The sequence below is a fragment of the Eptatretus burgeri genome, chromosome 3, assembly GCF_056783735.1.
Source record: "Eptatretus burgeri isolate ZD-2024b chromosome 3, Ebu_testis_v1, whole genome shotgun sequence".
Lineage (NCBI taxonomy): Eukaryota > Metazoa > Chordata > Myxini > Myxiniformes > Myxinidae > Eptatretus > Eptatretus burgeri.
In genome coordinates, this window is record NC_140963.1 from 21165090 (window position 1) to 21186718 (window position 21629).

General features: G+C 46.6%; 2 protein-coding genes across 2 annotated transcripts in view; one reads left to right on the forward strand and one right to left on the reverse strand.

The window, feature by feature from the left end:
* Positions 1–6989: 6989 nt before the first annotated feature.
* Positions 6990–21188, reverse strand: LOC147029514 (uncharacterized). The gene is made up of 2 exons (XM_085872593.1): positions 21058–21188; positions 6990–9472 (listed from the first exon to the last, which is right to left on the reverse strand). Exon 2 carries the CDS (start codon positions 9367–9369, stop codon positions 8098–8100), a length of 1272 nt encoding a protein of 423 aa, XP_085728719.1. The 5' UTR covers positions 9370–9472; positions 21058–21188; the 3' UTR covers positions 6990–8097.
* LOC147029515 (cell surface glycoprotein MUC18-like) overlaps positions 18519–21629 on the forward strand; it is a 136560-nt gene continuing 133449 nt past the window's right edge. The window contains exon 1 of the mRNA XM_085872592.1: positions 18519–18671. Coding sequence (XP_085728718.1) covers positions 18602–18671 — 70 coding nt within the window. The 5' untranslated portion in view covers positions 18519–18601. The remainder of the gene's footprint in view (positions 18672–21629) is intronic.

The following is a 21629-nucleotide window of genomic DNA, read 5'->3' on the forward strand; positions in this document are numbered from 1 at the left end:
ATCTTAGTTTTGACCCAAGAAACCCGTAATCCCAGCGGCTCAGACTCCTCATTCAGCACTTCGAGGGCCCCCAAAAGGATGTCTAAAGTCTCCGCAAAGATGACTGCATCATCTGCAAAATCAAGGTCCGAGATCTTGACAATCCCAAACGATGCACCGCAACTTGATCTCTCCGACATCCTCCCTAAAATCCAGTCCATACAAGTGTTGAAATGTGTGGGGGCAAGTACACATCCCTGACGAACTCCAGTAACAACTGGAAATAAGTCAGAGATGGTACCACCACACTTCACAGCACTCTCAGTACCAGAGTAGAGTTCAGACATCAGATCGATCAGTTTTGGTGGCACCCCACGAAGACCAAGAATCCTCCAGAGGACATCCCGATTCACTGAATCGAACGCTTTACAGAGATCAACATAGGCTGCAAGCAGCCCCTGCCGAAACTCGCATCTGCGTTCGGTGAGGACACGAAGGGCAAGGATACGGTCAATCGTTGACCTCTTTGGTGTAAAGCCTGATTACTCTGGACGCTGGTGCTCAAGCAGATGGTGGCGAACCCTATGAAGAATTATCCAAGCAAAGACCTTGCCCGGCACTGAGAGCAGCGTCACCCCTCGGTAGTTGTTGCAGTCTTGGCGATCACCCTTCCCTTTCCAGAGAGGGACAACAAGGCCCCTCGTCCAATCAGTTGGGATGATGCCTGTGTTCCAGGCAGAGCACAAAACTGCATGCAATGACACGAGTGCAGCATTTCCACCAGCCTTGAGAAGTTCGGCATGGATGCCACAGATCCCTGGAGCTTTGACCCGTTTCAACTGGTTCACCGCAGCCCGTGTTTCCACAAGCGAAGGTGGACCACAGTTGATTCGAGGGTCAGCAACAGGGATTGTAACACCCTTGACGTCCAACTCGACAGCTGGGGGATCAGCCTGGTACAACCGTTCAAAGTAACCGGCCCAACGGGCCTTCACTTCATACTCCTCTGTCAAGAGCCTACCACTCTCTGCTCGAACTGTAGTGCTCCGAGGGATGGGCTTGGATGAACGCAATGCGCGAATTCCCTGTAAGCGGGACGAGAATCACCTGTCCACAGGTGATGCTCTACCCCCTCACAGATTCCTCGCACATAGGCCTCCTTGTCCACCCTCAGTGCACGTACAGTTTTACGCCTCAGCTCCCTGAACAGCTCAGCTCTGCCATTCAGCCTGGCCCTGCGACTCTGGTCAATGGTATCCAGTGTCCCTTGAGAGACAAAATTCTTCTTTGCCCTGCGGTGAGCTCCAAGACATCCACCGGCAACATCAAGGAGGGTGGTCTTGAAGGCGCTCCACAACTCTTCAGGACCCCCCAAAGCACCCAGACCCCCCAAGTGTCCACTCAGCCTGTTCGCAAACTCCTCAGCTACTCTCTCATCCCTGAGCTTGGCAACATCCAGCCTTGGCTGGGATGGTACCATTCTCCAGGATTTAAGGTGCAGCTTTAGAGTTGCTACAACAAGCCTGTGGTCAGTATTGAGGAACTGAGCACTCCGGTAGACCCTGCAGTTCTGGATCATCCTCCAACGACCGTCAATGAGGACATGGTCAATCTCCTTTGCCACACCGCCAGCGTTGGAATACCAAGTCCAGTGATGAGTTTGTGGGTGCTGAAACCATGAACCAGCCACCCTAAGTCCATGACTTCTTGCAATGTCAAGGAACTTAGTGCTATTCTGGCTCATAGTTCCTGACCCATGGGGACCAACACACACCTCATAACCGTCCCTATCAGTTCCAGTCGATGCATTGAAATCCCCCAAGACTAGAAGTGTATCTCGTCTGGGGCACTGATCAACCACAGACTCGAGTGTGGCGTAGAATGCATCCTTCACGGTGAGATCACTCGCCTCAGTCGGAGCATAAACAGAGACCAGGGAAATGACACCTAAGGAGTGACGAATCCTTAATCTCATAATACGCTCGTTGACCGGTGTTACCTCAATTATCATTGGGGTCAGCTTATTGGACACAGCTACAGCAACTCCTTGGGTATGGTAACCATCAGAGCGACCAGACCAATAGTAGGTGTAACCACCCACCATTATCTCGCCGCAATCCGGTCTCCGAACCTCAGAGAGAGCTGCAATCCCAATGTCCAAATGCATGAGCTCAAATGATAACAGAGACAGGTGATCATCCTCTCTTAGGGATAGGACATTCCAGGCACCCACCCGAAGGGACCGCCTCAGGTTAACCCAAGGAGACCGCCGTCTGGTGGACGACACCTCAGCACCACTCCGACACACTCTCCCGCAATCTGACCCAGGGATGTTACCCCGTGGTTTCCCTCCTATCATCAAAGATTGGGGGTCCCGAAGGCTTTGCCCCAATCCCGTCATCCGGTGAGCTGCTCTGCGAAGGGAAGCTGCACAGGAGGTACTCCCACGGAGTGGGTTTTCAGATTTTTTTGCGTTTTGCAGAATGAAGGGTTTTACGGTGGCTGGAGTGCAAATCCTGCCACCAACCTCCTAATAAAAAAGTAACCCAACTGCAGGAAGACATCCGCAGACACAGTTGGGCACTAGATATGGATGGCCGTTGGCTCACAAGGAGCTCCTCCGCCCTTTGACAGGTTTTGTTTTTAATATATATGTTTTGTTTTTAATATTCTTGATAAAGCGGTTCAAGATAAATTTTTAAGACTGTCATTCAATCCAATATGGCTGCCAGACCATGTGACCTCATAATATTTTGTGCACACACTGATATCCCCAAGGCTTGGAGAACATGTGGGTGAAGTTTCCCTTTGATCTGTGAAGCTGTTCTGGAGAAGATTTTTAAAAGTTTATTCATCAAAAACTCAGAGCTGCCAAACCAAGTGACCTATGATGTCATAGTTGGAGAACTTTTTGTTCTTCATGGATAGGTGATCATAACTGTAAAGTTTCACCTCAACCTGTTCAGCCGTTTCAGAGAAGATTTTTGAAGATTTCTATGTTAAAAATAAAATGGCTGCCGAACCATGTGACCGATAACGTCATCATTCCCCCCCCTCATTCAATTTAGCCCGAGACCCTCAAAAACATTCATACTCATCGGATCAAGTGTTCAATTTCGAGTTGGCGAAAATGAACCATCATGAATAATGATGAGTTGGAGATGAATAATGACAACGACAAACGTCCACTCATTGTTCATGGTGCTCTGTGGTTCCACCAATCAGGTAATCCCGTTCTTTCTTTCTCTCAACCAATCAACGTTGAGGACATTACATTGTAACTTTGTAAATGAGTTTGGTGGTCCTTCTTCTTCTTCTTTTTCCACTTCTTCCTCTTCTTTTTCTTCCTCTAATTCTTCTTCCTCTTCTTTTTCTTTCTCTTCTTCTTCCTCTTCCTCTTCTTCCTCTTCTTCCTCCTCTCTTCTTCTTCCTCCTCCTCCTGAAGTCATGTTGATCGTATTTGGTACTGGGTAGTGTGAACCATGAGTAGCTTATCTCCCTATCAAGGGTTTTACTAAATTAAGAACCAACTTCATCCACACTGTGTCCGGTTTCATATCTATCCATAATTCCAGCAATGTGTGTGTGTGTGTGTGTGTGTGTGTGTGTGTGTGTGTGTGTGTGTGTGTGTGTGTGTGTGTGTGTGTGTGTGTGTGTGTGTGTGTGTGCACGCGTGTCTGTGACCGCTGCTTCTCGACAACCGCTGGTCCGATCTAATTGAAACTTGTCAGCTATATTGCTGGGGTCCTGAGGATGTGCCTTTTCAAGGTTTGATATTAATCAGACAAGTGCTTCCCAAGTTATGGCCATTTATTTACCAAACCAATGACAGGACACGTTGCTGCGTGGGCATGGCCGATGGGGGAAGGAAAGCACAGCCGCGTTCCCCATTACGGGTTACAACATACGGACTTCCGGATAGTGATGACTTCGTGTATTCTAATAATTTCTCGATTTCTTATGCGCATTTATAGATAAACACAATGCCCCAAGTTATGATCGTTTTCATATTAGACGGTGCATAAATTTCGGTAACATCAGAGTGAGCTGGTATGCTCCGAACCAGGAAGTAAAAAATTTTTCTCTCTCTTCTCTTCTCTTTTTGTTTTTCCTTGCCACGATATTGCGAAAAGGTAAAATACGTTGGCGCTTATTGAATAATTGGGTATTAAAGCTAAATTGCGAATAATCGTAACTGCGAATAATATACCAACTTCCGGGCCACGCACGTGCGGGCTCGCGAGAGCGAAGAAACGGCCTGTGTGGTTGTTGTTTGTTGCTCGCGGTTTGAATATTTATTTATTATTATTATTATTTTTTTTTTTACGGGCACTTACGAGTTATATTTAATTCAGCCAGTTCTTTTGAGCGGCGGAGTCGCTTCAATATTTGGTATGTCCGGGTCCTTCCATCCATCATTCAAAATGGAGAAGAAGAAGAACCTTTATAACCCATCATGTTTGATTATGGAGGGTGATCCTATAGGGTATTATTAAAGGGTATATACTCAAGTTCTCAGTTCTAATTTAGTTTTCTCATCCCTCGTCCTCTCCAGGCTGGACTCCCTCAAGGCAGCGTTCTGGGCCCTGAGTGTCATTTTCTGACATAATTGACAGATTGATGTCACATGTGTTTAAGTGACCTCATTTCATGAAATTTCAGGCATTTTCAACCAAGTTATGGACCATATATCTTCGCCCTGTGTCGCGTTCAAATAATCCCGTCGTTTGAGATCATAAATTACAATAAATAGGAAAAAATGAGTTTGTTCTCTCAGTCTGATGCTTTTTTTTTCAGCCACAACACCCACAGTACCATGTTGTTCATGTTCCAAAAAAAGCGTCAATAAATTCTCCGAATTTTACGAGTATTCATGTCGGGTTCCTTCTTAATTCAATATCTTCCGTATTCGAGTGTAAATTCCGCCCAAAACTGGACAAGTTTTGAAATACAGTGGATTTTGTGCCCGTCACTCAATTTCGTCATTTCCGTAACGAAAACGCCCTTCCGGTGAAGGTTGGAACTGTGGGCCAATCAGGCGATCGCCTCACGTCACGTCACGTGATCGTGACGTGGCGTTCGGGTCTTGTTCCGCCATTTTAGAATTATGCTTCAAGTTAGGTTGGTGCAGTTTGGGTGAAAAAAACTCCTCAAAAGTTGGCAAGGTGAGTCCGTACGCTTATTCAACGTTATTACCATATGAAATGAGAGCGAGAGATGAACCTTCAGAGTTTAGGCTTTATTCCATTTGATTGGAGCCGCTTCTGTGGGCACACCAGGAAATACAGGTTCAGCTAGGAGTACATAAGCAGAAACGTATACATGTGCAGTTAACCATTGCAGACTAAATCCGCGTAAGCACGGAGTTCGATGTAATCTCCATTCTCACCAGTCAATGAGCACCTTCAGTTAACGAGCATCAAGTGGACAGCCGATGTCAATAGCAATGCCCCGGGGACAATCCACTCGTGCCGCAGAGACCTCCCCTTATACGCGAGACGCACAACATGTGATCCCGCGTCATGTCCCTCGATTCACGTTAATTCACCACATTCTCCCCACCTTTAAAATGTAACTAGGGGCCCATCTTACACACCATGATTGCTTTAGCACTATAGGAGTATACATTTCAAGCAACGCGGACTAATTGATCTACAGAAGCATACATGCCAAGCAGTGATTATTTTGAGTTGTAGGAGCATGGAAATGAGCATCGATATATGATATAATGGGCATGTAGGAGCATGAGCAGCGAGAATGCCGATAATCTCCTTCACAGATTGAGTCGTCGAGGGGGCCTTATTCGTCGACCTCTCCGGGAGTAAACGGCAGTTTCACTTGAGGGAGACTCCCGATCCTCTTGGTGAGCCTCGACTTGTGCCGGGGATGACTCCTCGATCGCTCTCGGGTGGAACGCGGCAGCCCCGTCGCCTGGCGGAGTTCCTGGGGGGGAAATGTCAGAAGGAGGAGTGCCAGGAGGTGGTGTACCGGCGGGAGGAGTACCTGAGGGAGCCAGATGGCGAACCGACACAGTGGTCTCCCTGCCATCCGGGAGCCTGACATGAGCATACTCTGGATTAGTGTCAATGAGTTCGACCCCCTCCACCAGCGGTTCATACTTGCTTTGTCGTACCGGGCGTTTCATGAACACTGTACCGGGGTGGGTCAGCCAGTTGGGCACCGTTTGACTGTCAACATAACGTCGTTGGTGAGTAAACATACGTTCGTGAGGAGTGGCATTTGTGGACGTGCAGAGCAAAGAGCGTATGGAATTCATTGCGTCAGGAAGAGCAACCTCCCATCGCTCGGGGCCCAGTCCTCTCGATTTCAGCGCCAGAGTTACGGCTTTCCAAATAACTCCATTATACCGTTCCACCTGCCCGTTTCCCTGTGGGTTGTAACCCGTCGTTCGACTAGTTGCTATGCCGTGCTGTAATAGGAATTGTTTTAGCCCGGCCGACATGAAACACGGCCCTCTGTCTGAATGTATGTACGAAGGTCTCCCAAACATAGCGAAGAGGTCAGAGAGACATTTTACGACAGTGCCCGAGGTCATATCCGAGCACGGAAACGCGAAAGGGAACCTTGAATATTCATCAACAACGGTGAATATGTATCTGTTGTCTGTTTCGGTCGGTAGGGGCCCTTTGAAGTCGATGTTTAGTCTCTCGAAGGGGGAAGTGGCCTTGATCAGTCTGCCAGAAGCCGAACCAGAGAATCTGGGTTTTAGTTCAGCACAAACAGGGCATGAAGCATTCATTTGTTTAATATCTTCAACAGAATAGGGAAGATTTTGTCTGCGTACAAAATGTGCCATCCTGGTTACCCCTGGGTGGCACAGAGACACATGGAGGTCTTGCAAAGCCTGACTGATTGTTGCCGAACTGTAGACCCGGGAGAAGGTATCTGCAGCAGGGTTTTCCTTCCCGGGCCGGTAAACAATGTCGTACCTGTAGCAGGCTAGGTCTATCCGCCATCTCATAATTTTTTCATTCTTAATTTTCCCGTTATTTTTCCCATCAAACATGAAAGCCACGGATCGTTGGTCCGTAACGAGCGTGAAGTGGTTTCCCAGTAAATAATGTCTCCATTTACGCAGCGCTTCGACGATGGCGTACGCCTCCTTCTCTATTGCCGAGTGTCTCTGCTCGCTTCTAGAGAGAGTTCTCGAGAAGAAAGCGACCAGTCGCCCAGACTGATTAAGTGTTGCAGCTATGGCGTGATTTGAAGCGTCGGTCTCCACCACGAAGGGCACCGAGCTGTCGATCGATAAAACCACGGACTTACTGATATCATCTTTGAGATCGTGGAAAGCTTTCACGACAGCGGCATCTGGTGGAAAGTTTTTGCAATGCACTAGGGGATGTATTTTCTCGGAGTATTGCGAAATCCATCTTGCATAGTAAGCGAACATCCCGATCACCCGGCGCATTGTTTGCAAGTCCTGAGGTGGTGGAAGCTCACGGAGCGGGCGCAATCGCTCAGGATCAGGCTTAATTGTGCCGTCGGCTATCGTGTAGCCGAGAAGGTCAATTGACCTTGCCGAGAATACGCATTTCTCGTAGTTGAGAGTCAGATTATATTTTCCAGCAATGCTCAAGAATCTGTCCAGATTCCTATCATGTTCCCTCTGATCCCTACCGCACACTGTGACATTATCCACGTAAACAAAAGTGTCTTCGAGGTTTTCATCTGAGATGATGTCGTCCATAACCCGTTGGAAGCAAGCTACTCCATTCGTGACACCGAATGGTATCCTTCTGAACTGGTAGAGGCGCCGCCCTGCCTGGAATGCAGTGTACGGTTTGTCTTCCTCTCGGATGGGAATTTGATGATAGGCGCTTCGCAAGTCGATGGTACTGAATACCTTATAATTGGCCACGCGTTCGACCATCTCATCTATGCGCGGCAGGGGGTAGGCGTCGAGTTGGGTGAAGCGATTGACCGTTTGGGAATAATCGACAACCATCCGTCTCTTATGGTTCTGACTGCTGGTTACTAACACCTGTGCGCGCCATGGCGAATCGCTCGGTTCTATAATTCCCTCCTCCAGTAATCGCTTGGTTTCTGAAGTGATGAAATTCATGTCAGCAGTGGTATATCGCCGCGATTTGATCGCTATCGGTTTGCAGACCGGCGACAAGTTAGCGAACAGCTGGGGGACGTCACCTCCGCGGTGGTCAGCGCATTTAAAATTAGACGAGGCTTGCTTCCTCCAAAGGGTATTTCGACGCTCGTGTGCTGCTTGAGGACATTATGACCCAGAATTACGTCTGCGCACAAATCACGAAGCACCAGCACCTTTACATCCCGATGCGTGTACCCTTTTACGTCCAATTCAACATTGCAGTACCCTCGTACGCGGGATTGTAGTGAGGTGGCGGCCATGCATACCGTATTGTCAGTCGGGTGGATTACCCATTTCCTGCCCTTCACTAGCGAGCTGTTGACGAAACTTTCAGAGCTACCGGTATCAATCAGTGCCTCAGCCATATGCCCGTTAATTCGCACGTTGATGATAGCCTTGGATAGATTCCCCGGGGAGGCTGCAGTCAATTTATTTTGCGAGTAGAGAGCCGCAGAAGTGGGTTTATTCCTCCTTAGAGTAGATTTACATACCCTGGCATAATGCCCTTTCTTGTCGCAATTCATGCATGTGGCATCTCTGGCGGGACATTTTTGACGAGGATGCCTTTTGTACCCACAAAAGAAGCATTTACCGACCGGAGCAGTTGCTGAGGAGTTTGACGAGGTCTGGGTATCCGGCTCCTCGGGTGTTTCTCCATCCCTCATGTCTGGCTGTGTCTGTGCCAGTGGGGTTCCTTGGGTTCCCATCGTAGCAGCGTTCATGAGCAGCATCGGTGTCCCAAATGACTCAGATTGCTGCTGAGCCGTATCCATCGCTCGAGCCTGATCGACTACCTTGTCAAGAGTGGGTTGCGCTTTCTCTAGTAAGCGTTGCCGTATGTGGGCTGATCTGAGTCCTTGGATGAATGCCTCCCGTGTGGCTTCCTTTCGGTGTTCCTCGGCGCTTACCGCCCGGAAGCTGCAGTCTTTTCCCAGCTGATTCAGAGCTTGCAGGAACTGATCGATTGTCTCCCCGGCTGCTTGCTTGCGTGTGTTGAGAAGATGTCGTATGTATACCTCGTTCTTGGGCTTCACGTAGAGCGCCTGCAGCACGTCAATCGCTGCTTCGTAAGTGTCGCACCCCGAGAAGAGCCTGTACACGCCGGGCGAGACATGATTCACGAGAGCGGCAAATTTGTCAGCTCCCTCCGCGATGATGGTCAGATAGTGTGAGAAGGAGCAGAACCAATGTGACCATTTCATTTCTGCGTCAGTCGCGTTCGGGTCTGCGTCGAACCTCTCTGGTTTGTAGATCTTGTCCATCTTTGGTTGAGAGAGCCGAGAAAATCAAATGGAATAAATTGAAATGAGAGCGAGAGATGAACCTTCAGAGTTTAGGCTTTATTCCATTTGATTGGAGCCGCTTCTGTGGGCACACCAGGAAATACAGGTTCAGCTAGGAGTACATAAGCAGAAACGTATACATGTGCAGTTAACCATTGCAGACTAAATCCGCGTAAGCACGGAGTTCGATATAATCTCCATTCTCACCAGTCAATGAGCACCTTCAGTTAACGAGCATCAAGTGGACAGCCGATGTCAATAGCAATGCCCCGGGGACAATCACTCGTGCCGCAGAGAGACCTCCCCTTATACGCGAGCCGCACAACATGTGATCCCGCGTCATGTCCCTCGATTCACGTTAATTCACCACACCATATATGCCTGATTGATCATCTATCTGTAATTCCAGGTGTGTGTGTGCGCGTGTCGTGTGTGCGTGCGTGTCGTGTGTGCGTGCGTGTCGTGTGTGCGTGCGTGTGTGCGCGTGTCGTGTGTGCGCGTGTCGTGTGTGCGCGTGTCGTGTGTGCGCGTGTCGTGTGTGCGCGTGTCGTGTGTGCGCGTGTCGTGTGTGCGCGTGTCGTGTGTGCGCGTGTCGTGTGTGCGCGTGTCGTGTGTGCGCGTGTCGTGTGTGCGCGTGTCGTGTGTGCGCGTGTCGTGTGTGCGCGTGTCGTGTGTGCGCGCGTGTCGTGTGTGCGCGCGTGTCGTGTGTGCGCGCGTGTCGTGTGTGCGCGCGTGTCGTGTGTGCGCGCGTGTCGTGTGTGCGCGCGTGTGGTGTGCGCGCGTGTCGTGTGTGCGCGCGTGTGGTGTGCGCGCGTGTCGTGTGTGCGCGCGTGTGGTGTGTGCGCGCGTGTGGTGTGTGCGCGCGTGTGGTGTGTGCGCGCGTGTGGTGTGTGCGCGCGTGTGTGTGTGTGTGCGTGTGTGTGTGCGTGTGTGTGTGTGTGTGTGTGTGTGTGTGTGTGTGTGTGTGTGTGTGTGTGTGTGTGTGACCGTGATCGCTGTTTCTCGACAACCACCGTTCCGATCTAATTGAAACTTGCCAGGTATATTGCTGGGGCCCTGTGGATGTGCCTTTTCAAGGTTTCATATTAACCGGACAAGTGGTTCCCAAGTTATGGCCATTTATTTACCAACCAATGACAGGACACGTTGCTGCGTCGGCGTGGCCGATGGGGAAAGGGAGCCATTTAGTTACCGTGGCGTAGGAGTGGCAATGGTCAATGGCAGCGAATGTCATGGCAAGCAAAGACAGGGAGGTAAACTTGATTTTAATTTGGATTTTAATTAACTCTGTGTGTAAGTATCACAGCAGTTGTTACTTCAATGCAAGCGATAATTCGTGGAATACATGTGAACATTCCGTACGGGCACGCACCACTTCCGGATAGTGATGACTTGCTGTATTCTAATGATTTATTGATTTCTTATACGCATTTATAGATAAACACAATGCCCCAATCCAGTCGTCGTTTACGAGAGCGAAGGAATGGCCTGTGTGTTTGAACGTTGTTTTTTTTTGGGGGGGGGTGCACGTACGGCCGCGCACGTACAGCCACGTACTAGTACATATGAATTTCACCAGATATTATGGACACGAACGTAGAGAATGCTTTTAAATGTTAAAGATTTTGACAATTCAGGGTGTCTGCTTCCCGGTCTGGCCACTACGAGGCGTTGTATGTTGATTTCTTCATTGCCGTAACACCATCACCGTAACGTTTTAGTAATGATGATTTGTGTTACGATAATGATTTGTGTGACGGAGGTGATGATTTGTTTTACGGTCATGATGATTTGTGTTACGATAATGATTTGTGTGACGGAGGTGATGATTTGTGTTACGGTAATGATTATTTGTGTTACGATAATGATGATTTGTGTGGCGGAGATGATTATTTGTTTTACGGTAATGATGATTTGTGTTACGATAATGATGATTTGTGTGACGGAGATGATGATTTGTGTTATGGTGATGATTTGTGTTACGGTCATGATGATTTGTGTTACGATAATGATGATTTGTGTGACGGAGATGATTTGTGTTACGCTGATTATGATTTGTGTTACGGTGATGATGATTTGTGTTATGATAATGATGATTTGTGTTACGATAATGATTTGTGTTGCGGTAATGATTATTTGTGTGACGGTGATGATGATTTGTGTGACGGAGATGATGATTTGTGTTATGGTGATGATTTGTTTTACGGTCATGATGATTTGTTTTACGGTCATGATGATTTGTGTTACGATAATGATGATTTGTGTTACGATAATGATGATTTGTGTTACGGTGATGATGATTTGTGTTATGGTGATGATTTGTTTTACGGTCATGATGATTTGTTTTACGGTCATGATGATTTGTGTTACGATAATGATGATTTGTGTTACGATAATGATGATTTGTGTTACGGTGATGATGATTTGTGTTATGATGATGATTTGTTACGATAATGATGATTTGTGTGACGGAGATGATGATTTGTGTTATGATGATTTGTTACGATAATGATGATTTGTGTGACGGAGATGATGATTTGTGTTATGGTGACTATTTGTTTTACGGTGATAATTTGTTTTACGGTCATGATGATTTGTGTTACGGTCATGATTATTTGTGTTACGATAATGATGATTTGTGTTGCGGTGATGATGATTTGTGTGACGGAGATGATGATTTGTGTTACGATAATGATGATTTGTGTTACGGTAATGATGATTTGTGTGACAGAGATGATGATTTGTTTTACGGTCATGATGATTTGTGTTACGGTCATGATTATTTGTGTGACGGTAATGATGATTTGTGTTATGATGATTTGTGTTACGGTAATGATTATTTGTGTTATGATAATGATTATTTGTGTTATGGTGACGATTTGTGTGACGGTAATGATGATTTGTGTTACGATAATGATGATTTGTGTGACGGAGATGATGATTTGTGTTACGGTGATGATGATTTGTGTTATGATAATGATGATTTGTGTTACGGTAATGATTATTTGTGTTACGGTAATGATGATTTGTGTTACGGTAAGGGTAATTCCACGTAATGATGGACATGAAGCATAAAATTTGAAAATGTATTTTTCAAAAGTATTTCTGTTGGACGGTGTTGAGTTAGGTCTGAATTTTCATAATTTATGCGATATTTACTCCGTGGATGATGTCACGTGATTTGGCGGCCATCTTGAAAGAACTGCCTCAACGTCTTCCAACGGTAAGTCATTCTGTCTGTTATCATTTTGTCCAAAATGTTACGTCCGTTACAGTGAACTTTTCAAAATATTTTAACAAACAACAGAAATATCGTATCGTTGGAATATAGAAAGTATGCTACTAATGCTTAGTTTGCTTACCGTGAATGAAAGGTATACCACAAATTTGTTATTTCACAGAATTTAAGAATTCTGCTATGGCCAGTTTTAGTTGTGTCCATTTCGATGTTACGTCCGTGACGCCTCTTAAATGTTGATTTTTTTTTTTTATCCCCCGCCACGTGGCGGAAGGGGGATATTGTTGTCACCCAGGGCGTCCGTCCGTCCCGGCGTCAACATTTATAGCTGTGAGTGTGATAACTCATAAACTGTTCTCCATATCGATTTGAAATTTGGGTCACACATGTACCACCTGAAAAGGAAGAACCCTATTGATTTTGGGCGTGGCCGGATCCTAGATGGCCGACTGGGGCGGCCATCTTGAAAATAACTTTTTTGTAATAAATGGAAAACCGCTTGTCTGATTTCAATTATTTTTGGTTACTATGTTCCTCACCCCTGGGGAACTTTTTCGAGATGATGACCAAATGGTGTCTTGTTTCCAATTCACCTCCCTCATTATCTGGAATATGTATGACCTTTTTCATTCAATGGTGGGGGATTCCCCATCTCTGATGGTATATTTGCTTTAGTAGTAAACTACACAGTGGGGTTTGTACCAATATCAGAAAGCCATTGAGACTAATTACGATATGTAATAAAGAAACTCTCTGTAATATGGCCAACCTTTTCAAAATTTCAACATTAGTGATGCAATTTTTGTCTCAATGTTACGTCCGTTATGCTGGAATTACCCGTAATCATTATTTGTGTGACGGTAATGATTATTTGTGTGACTGTAATGATTTTTGCACTTTATGTCCACAATTTCTCATCAAACATGGTGATGTTGGTTTCTTATTGATGACAACTTTTTCTTGTGTTTCTCAATAAACATGATGGAGAGAGAATATTGTGACATCCACGGGACTTGAACAGTCCCGCCAACGTAGAATGAGCCGAAACGATGGAGGCGGTTTATTTATCACCCAAACATGGCGGTTCTAATCGCTCTACCGCAAACAGGACGAGGAAGGTGGCACGAGTCACTTTTCACTGAGTTGATGATGTTTATTTGTTTTTACTATTAACCAGAAATAACAAGACTCGGCAAGAAAAGGGATCCGGGGCGATTCGACGGGATGGTGTGGGATCGGGCGTGGGGAAAAACACAGACAATTCTAATGAATATACAGATCTCAAACCCTCTAAGGCGCCAAACACACACACACACACACACACACACACACACACACACACACACACACACACACACACACACACACACACCGTAGCTATTTCTGGTGGTCAGGCTGGACCGTGGTGTGGACGCAACTGTCCCTGGATTGGCGTCGGACGAGCTGGCCTTGCTCTCGTCAGGGGGGCAGGAGAAACCGTGGTGCTGTCGACCTCCTGGTCTTGGCCCAAGTCCGCTCACAGCTGCCAGGGAACCAGTTCTGGTGCCAAGTTGCGAGCAGGAGAGGGAGGCAGGTCCGCCCGCCGTTCGACCCGTACTCCGAGTCAGCAGAACCCCAGAGCCAACCAAGGTGAGGCACGAGGCTCAGCAAGGCTCCAAGACACGATGAAGAACACGATCGAATCAGCACAACAACAAGGACGCTCTCCGCGCAACAGCCTCCACACCAAAAAAACACGATCTTTTTGTCCCGATCTTCTTCCTCTTCCTTTTCTACCCCGAACAGAACCTTTTTATCCTCCCGCCCTCGTCACTTCCAATCGAGCCGTTTATTGGCCCACCGCCGTTGCCTTCTGCCAATCGTGACCACGGGGCAGAGCCATCCGCTGCACTGTCCTGTGACGTCACGGCCACCCTCCAGAGAATACCAAAAGGGGTTTACGCAGACACACTTACCCTATCCCGTGTCCCTATCTAATTACGTGACAATTATCATTTCCCCCTTGAAGAAATGAACATTTACTAGACAACTTATCTCCACTGAATTGCTACTTATTACATCGAGATCCTGGTAAACTCCTGTTGGATATTCAATCCCTTTCATTTCCATTACGGTAATGACTCGATAGCCATAAAGCACTGAAATCGCGGTGAAAAATCGGCTAAATGAGACGTAATTCAGCGCTGCTTTCATCAAATACACCGGAAACTATGTCCCATTTGCCACATTCAGACCTGAAAATTTTAATCTTGTTCAAAGAATTTCTCATGTTACCACCTCCTGATTCTGTCAGTTATGTGAGAATGACCCCTGTTTTATGGTTTTCATCAATGATCTTTCCGACTCTCTGGAAAATCCTCTATCTCCTTGCTGATTATTCTACCCTCTGCCGTACCATCTGTCATCCCTCAGACCGGTAAGCAGCAGCTTATTCGCTCTCTGCAGATTTGTAAAAAAATCACAAACTGGTCCAACACGTGGAACATGTCTTTCAATCCGGACAAATCTCACACTCTCACTATGTTTCTCCAAAAGGACCATCTGGAATCCCCCCACACCACCCCCCCCGTCCCTCATCTACTTTCTCAGCAATGATCTTGAAGAAGCCCTTTCATTCAAGCTTCTGGGTCTTAATTTCTGCCATGATCTTTCCTGGGAAAGCCGCATTTCCAAGCTGGCTTCGAAAGCCAGCCGCGACTGGGCATCCTCTGGAGTGCAAAATCCTTCCTTCGCACACCTGAGCTCCTGATGACATACAAAGCTTCCATTTGCAGCCTGATGGAGTACTGCTCTCCCCTCTGGGCCGGTGCTCCCACCTCTTACCTTTCTCGGCTTCACGCTGTGAAGGCATTTAGGATCATTGGTATCTCCCGTGATAAGGCCGAGTCTTTGGGTCTCTCACTTTCTCACCGCAGGCAGGTCGGTGGTCTTTCTGTCTTCTATTGTCTCCTCTCCAGCCTTGCACTCCCCCCTCATATGTCTGCAATATGTCCTCCCCCCCCATATTTCCGCAGGGTGCTCAAGGTCCACCAGCAACCCCCTTCTGGTAAAACTACCAAAATCAAGAATCACTGCTCACCTTCACTCTTTCATTCATTTTTTTTCCTGCCTTTGGACCAAACTCCCACACTCTCTTCAATATCACTCTTCCCTCCAGGTCTTCAAAGCAGATGTTCACCACCATCTCTTATCTTCCCCCATCCAAAACCACAATCTTTTCTACCCCCGTTAATCCACCCCAAACCCACTTCCTTTAAATTCCCTGCTTTCCTTCTTGAAAGTCCCTGTCGTGTAAGGATCTGAAAGTCCTTGTTGTAGTGTCCATCTTGTTTACCTTGTGTACCCCACCCCATCTCTCTCCCTTCCGCAGATCTCAAGTCTCTGTTCCACATTGTGTTTTTTATCCTTCCCTCTCCCGCCCATCTTGTCTCCTGCTCCCCTTGTTGTACATTCTGTGTTAGCTCTAATACAAGCCTTGACAGTGTATACAAGAAAAAGGTAATTCTAAAGGGTTTTGTTCATTTCTTGGCTGATATAATATATATATATATATATATATTTTATTTCTATAGATATCATTTCTTAGGATGTCCCCACTATTTTCCTTCTAAATGCTCATACATTTTTCATGTCCATTTTGATTTAAACCTGCTCCTTTGTTTTTAGGTTACAGGTTTAATTATTATCAATCCTCGTGCAATTTTTTTCATTGTGTGTGGGGGGGGGGGGGAAATTCATATTCACAACCAATACTTCTTTCCACTCAGCATGATCCCCCATTCTCATGAACTTCCAGGAAAGAGGTTGACTTGATAGAGGTTCATTATCATTAAGGAGTATACTGTAAAGGAGTATACTGTATCCCGCTGAGCCCGTGATCTCCAGGTTCTGATCAGGCAAGCAAAGCACTCAGAGCAGACACGGGGCAGGGCGCATCATGCACCAAAATGTACTCATTCAACTAATGGCTCGGCAATGAGCCAAAAAGCCTCCTTCTCCGTCCATCGAATTTCATACAGCAGAAGTGATTTCTGCCATGCTCGACTCAGCGGCAAGAGATGGTGTGGGCAGTGGATTGTGATTTGATACGATGCCCGACGTAAGAATCAGGCAGGAAATGAAGAACAAGCACCAACTTGTAGTTTGTAGGCCTGAGTTCATTGGTAAAGCATGCGCCTTGCAACACGTCCTTCACTGACCGCCTCTGTCACTCATTTGGGTGAAGGTCATTCAGTTTGAGAGTTACACATTGAGAAATCTGCATGCTAGAGGCAAAAGTTGGAATGTTGGCCGGATTCCATTGGCTATGAACACGTTATTATTCCCGGTTTTGTGTTGTGGAGGACGCTGCGTGACTTGACCATCTGACGGTCTTTCCCAATTGCTGCTAACGGCTTTAAATCTGATGTTAAAATGCCCCCAAAGTCCTCATCAACCTCTCATCTGTAAGTGTCTTTCACCTTCGAGTTTCTTGTGCGAAATTCTCAGGATGGAGTCCTCCAATACAGTGACGGCCCGTATTGTCTCCTGAACCCGGCACCGCAATCGCCGGCTGACGGAAGGCTCGCTCGGCTATATTATTGAATATCATATCAACGTACATCTTGCTGTGCTTTTATACGGTCAGGACAGCAGCCACTCAAACATACCTGCTGTGTGCCGCGACGGCATTCCAAGCCTGATAGGGCCGTAGCCCCTTCCCCCGGTTCCCACCGTGTGAGCCGTTGTATTACGGCGAGGAACCGCATTCTTGTGCTATTGTGCGATTGAAATAAGGCGCAGCCATTATCATCGGCATTTGGAGTTGATGTTGTGCGTTTTGACAATGTGGCCCATGAAGTGGACAGGATCTCTGGTGGAGTAAAGGAGGTGTTGAAGGAGGGGAGATGATGCGAGTATTTGTGGAGGTTCTGGAGAGTACCAAATGTAAACCACCGATGAAGCTCCTGATCGTTTCACTGACACGGGTTATACACGCGGGACCAGGACCGCAAAGGCGAGCGTGGTGGGATTTTCCTCAACAATGAGTGTTTCCATGGAAACGCAGAAAGGGTCAGGAATGCAATTGCCGATAAGGTAATCCAGCTCCTATTGTTATTCCACGGCCAGTGCCGTTCCCTCCTCGCCGTACGTCGGGTTAATGAAATCCCACCAAGCTTGGAATCTTGTACAATTTTGTGTGGAGCTGAGATACAAAACTCGGAATCTTTTATCACTAATTATGGGGGTTGGGGGGGCGAGGGTGGTTAGTCATCATTAACTAAAGTGGTTTGGTCATCTGATGAGGAGAGAGTGAGCAGAGTCATGGAGATGGAACTACCAGGAAGAAGAAGAAGAAGAAGAAGAAGAGGAATGTAATCAGATGGAAGGATGTGGTGGTGAGAGATTTAGGAGTCATGGAATTGGAAGAAGAATGGTCAACTGACAGGAGGACATGGAGAAGGGTGATCAAGAAGTTTTTGTGTGGACCCGAAGTAAAAAATTGGAGAAGCTGAAAGAAGAAGAAGAAGAAGATGCGGGGCGGGGTGGCTGCGGGATGAGCAGCTGAACAGATTAATTCCAGCGGAGGAAATTCTTCAAATTCGATTTAATTGCTCGACAAACCGGCTTCAGTTGACTAAAAGTTACAACCTGAGGTAACTAAGTTCTCCGCTACATGGTAGTCGTGGTGTGAAGAGAACGCAGAGCCGGCGTTCACAACACGCTCGGTGCCTCGAAATGGACTTCATTTACCAACGTTACACGAAACGTGCATCCGTGCCCCGCCTGACGAGCCTTTCTATTCCCAAATATAGCGTTGTGTATGATCCGGCGGCCAACAACTAATCCAGCACCACCTTGCTCTTTCCCGAGCAGCCCCGCCCCATGCTGACCCTCGGAGTCCACCCCCGGCGCGCTCTCTGACGTCACCAAGCCGCACTATAAAGAGTCCACCCCGTCCGACGCCCCGTACGAAGGGTTCGAGTTATTACTATGGCTTGGAAAGGGCGAAACTACCTGGTCCTGGCCCTTTGCTTTGTGGTCGCCGTTGTGCTTTTACAAGGTCAGGCATCTTTCCGTCCTCTTTCAATCGTGCAGTCTTTTTACTTACTTCGTGCCTGTGCTCCTGTGTAACTTTGGGAATGCGAATATGAATCTTCTTCACATGTGATTGTATGATATATTTCATAGATATATATATATATATATATATATATATATATATATATATATATATATATATATATATATATATATATATATATATATATATATATATACATACATATATATATATATATATATATATATATATATATATATATATATACATACATATATATATATATATATATATATATATATATATATATATATATATATATATATATATATATATATATATATATATACACTACTGTGTTCTTCATCCTTGTGTCTCTGCTGCTCTGGTTGCCCCAAAGTTTCATCACTACCAGATTAATATAAAAGTGATTTATTTATTTTTTTCTGGAATCCGCTGCATGAGAACATGCTATACACCATTAACGCAGTCACAGCGCAACCTGCCTCTCCGGACCACGTGACATTCATTGTCGTCGTGCGCCGTCCGGTTTCAATCGGCGCCGCAGCACCTGTTCCATTGGAGCGAAGGCTTTCCCGTCTGGATGGAACAAACAGACCGTGGATTGAAGGCAGAGGCTCCTGCTTTGAAATCTCCCGCGCAGCACAAAACCTGCCCCTGATGGCAGGGATTCTCTCTCCAAGCCCAAATGACTGCACACCTGACTCGTCCTCTGTTCATGGGCAGGTGTTGAATATTTAATCGATCAATCATTGACCGGTACGTTCCGTTTGATGTCACGGCCGAGTTACTGTCCAAGGCGTGTTTAATGTGCGTGATATTAGAATACGTACCGTCAAACAAAGGTCACTTACACAAGGCTGGGTAGTAATTGATGCACAACGATGGATAGATAAAGGTGTTTTGGTCAAACACCTGTGTCACGGTATTGGACATCAACCCCGCCCCGCGCCCCCGATCAGAACGGTCCAGAGACATCTCGGGACCGCTTAATGTCAAGTTGTTCAATAAAAACCATGATACGGGCTCGGTCTGATGGTTAGACACCGCAAGGATCTCCGATTGTTTATGAATAATGGATTGCTTTTAAGTGCAAGTAGGAAGTTCTTTGGTGCCAATGAATTATTGTGTATAAACCATCCCGTGTTACCAAAAGTTATGGGCCGCTGACTTTATCGACTGAGCATCGGGGTGTGGCCACGTGATATTGGAGACCATCATGAAAGATTGTCCCTGGGATGGCAGGATGGCTGAGAGGGAAGCACACTCGTGCCAGTTCTGCCGTCTAACCTGCTTTTGGATCCTGACCCAGCTATCAACTGCTGTCCTGGTGTTTGACAGGAAGGGTGATTCATCGAAGCGTGTGCCGTCCCTTGGATGGACGTTAAACTGGGCGTCTCGTCCGCCGGCATTCGTCGGTGGACTTTATAGATCGAAGATTATGTGAGCTATCGCCGACACCGTGGAACAAATTCCTACCCGAACCTTCGTCGAGCGTCAAGCCTGGCCAGCCGGTTCGTGAAAGACTTGGGCCAAACTTTCCCCTCGGCAAACCCTCCCATAACAACGTGGGAATAACTGTGGCCCTTCGGAAGAAGAAGGTACTGTAGTCTGCATCTCTTGATGGGTATTGGAGGTAGGATTGTGCATCCCGTTATTCTTTCGCAATTGGTGATCATTGCAGGTCATCGTGTAATTGACTTCACAACTCACCCAACACAACCTGCCATAAGATGTGTACCTGATCGTTTCACTCGAAAACACCTGTTTACAGCTGCTCTCTTGTGGTATTCCATGGAATGCAAAACTTCACAAACTGTGCTGGTGCCAACCTGACATCCTCATGGCTCCAGAAAATCTTTCATCACGTCGGGCTCATCTGATGTGATTGGGGAGTTCCATACCTGTTCCACGTAACAAAATGTCGCAGAGTTCTTTACCTCTTGAGGTGATTTTCAATGATCTGCCAAATTCATGGTCAGGGTAGTCTAGCATTTCAAGATTGTTCTCAAGGGTTGATTTAACAATGTTTTGGACCTTCAAAATCATCCTGATGGAGGTGCCCACCCCAAGACTGATGACTCGTTCCTCATTGTAATTCCCTTAATCTCCTACTCTGCCACACAATCTTTGAAAATGAGCAAGGGATGTTAACCTGACAATTTATACCTTTGATGATCACAGTTACCAAAACTAGAATGGCACTCGGTAGAGTGCATACCTCCGCCACGTAATGCTTGATCCACGACAACATATCGGGCACATTACATTTTTGAAATACTGTCATCCTATGTTTGCTGTGTATCATTTTTGGCCCGATCTCTCAATGGTGAAAAATCACTTAAAGAAATTGAATAAAACTCACATCAAGATCCGGATCTTCACCAAAATTGAATCAATTCTTCCTTGTCACACACCGAACCTGCCCACCAAGTTTCATCCGAATCCGTCCACAACTTTTTGAGATATCCAGTACACAGACAAAGGGGTGAAAACACAACCTCCTTCACATTCGGTGGTGGAGGTAATTATAGCTGTGTGTGGGCATGTCTCGCATCAACAAGATGGCCTCCCATGACTGTTGTAGGGTAGTGTATTAGACGTCGAATGCTGCTATGAGGTGAGGAAAAGTCATAAGAAATAGCTTGTGGATGTTGTTGAGCAACTTGCTTTGGGGACTGCATTGGAGGCGTAAATGCCACTGTGTCTGAAAAAGGTTTGCGCAGATTATCTGTGTGACATTGACACACACACACACACACACACACACACACACACACACACACACACACACACACACACACACACACACACCTCTGTGCTTTCAATTGGGGTCCGCAGGCTATGCATTAATGGTACTGACTGATCCTTTGGATCACAGCTTGTAATGTGACACCCACATCACTTCTTTGAACTTGTGTGATTCGTCATGTCTGT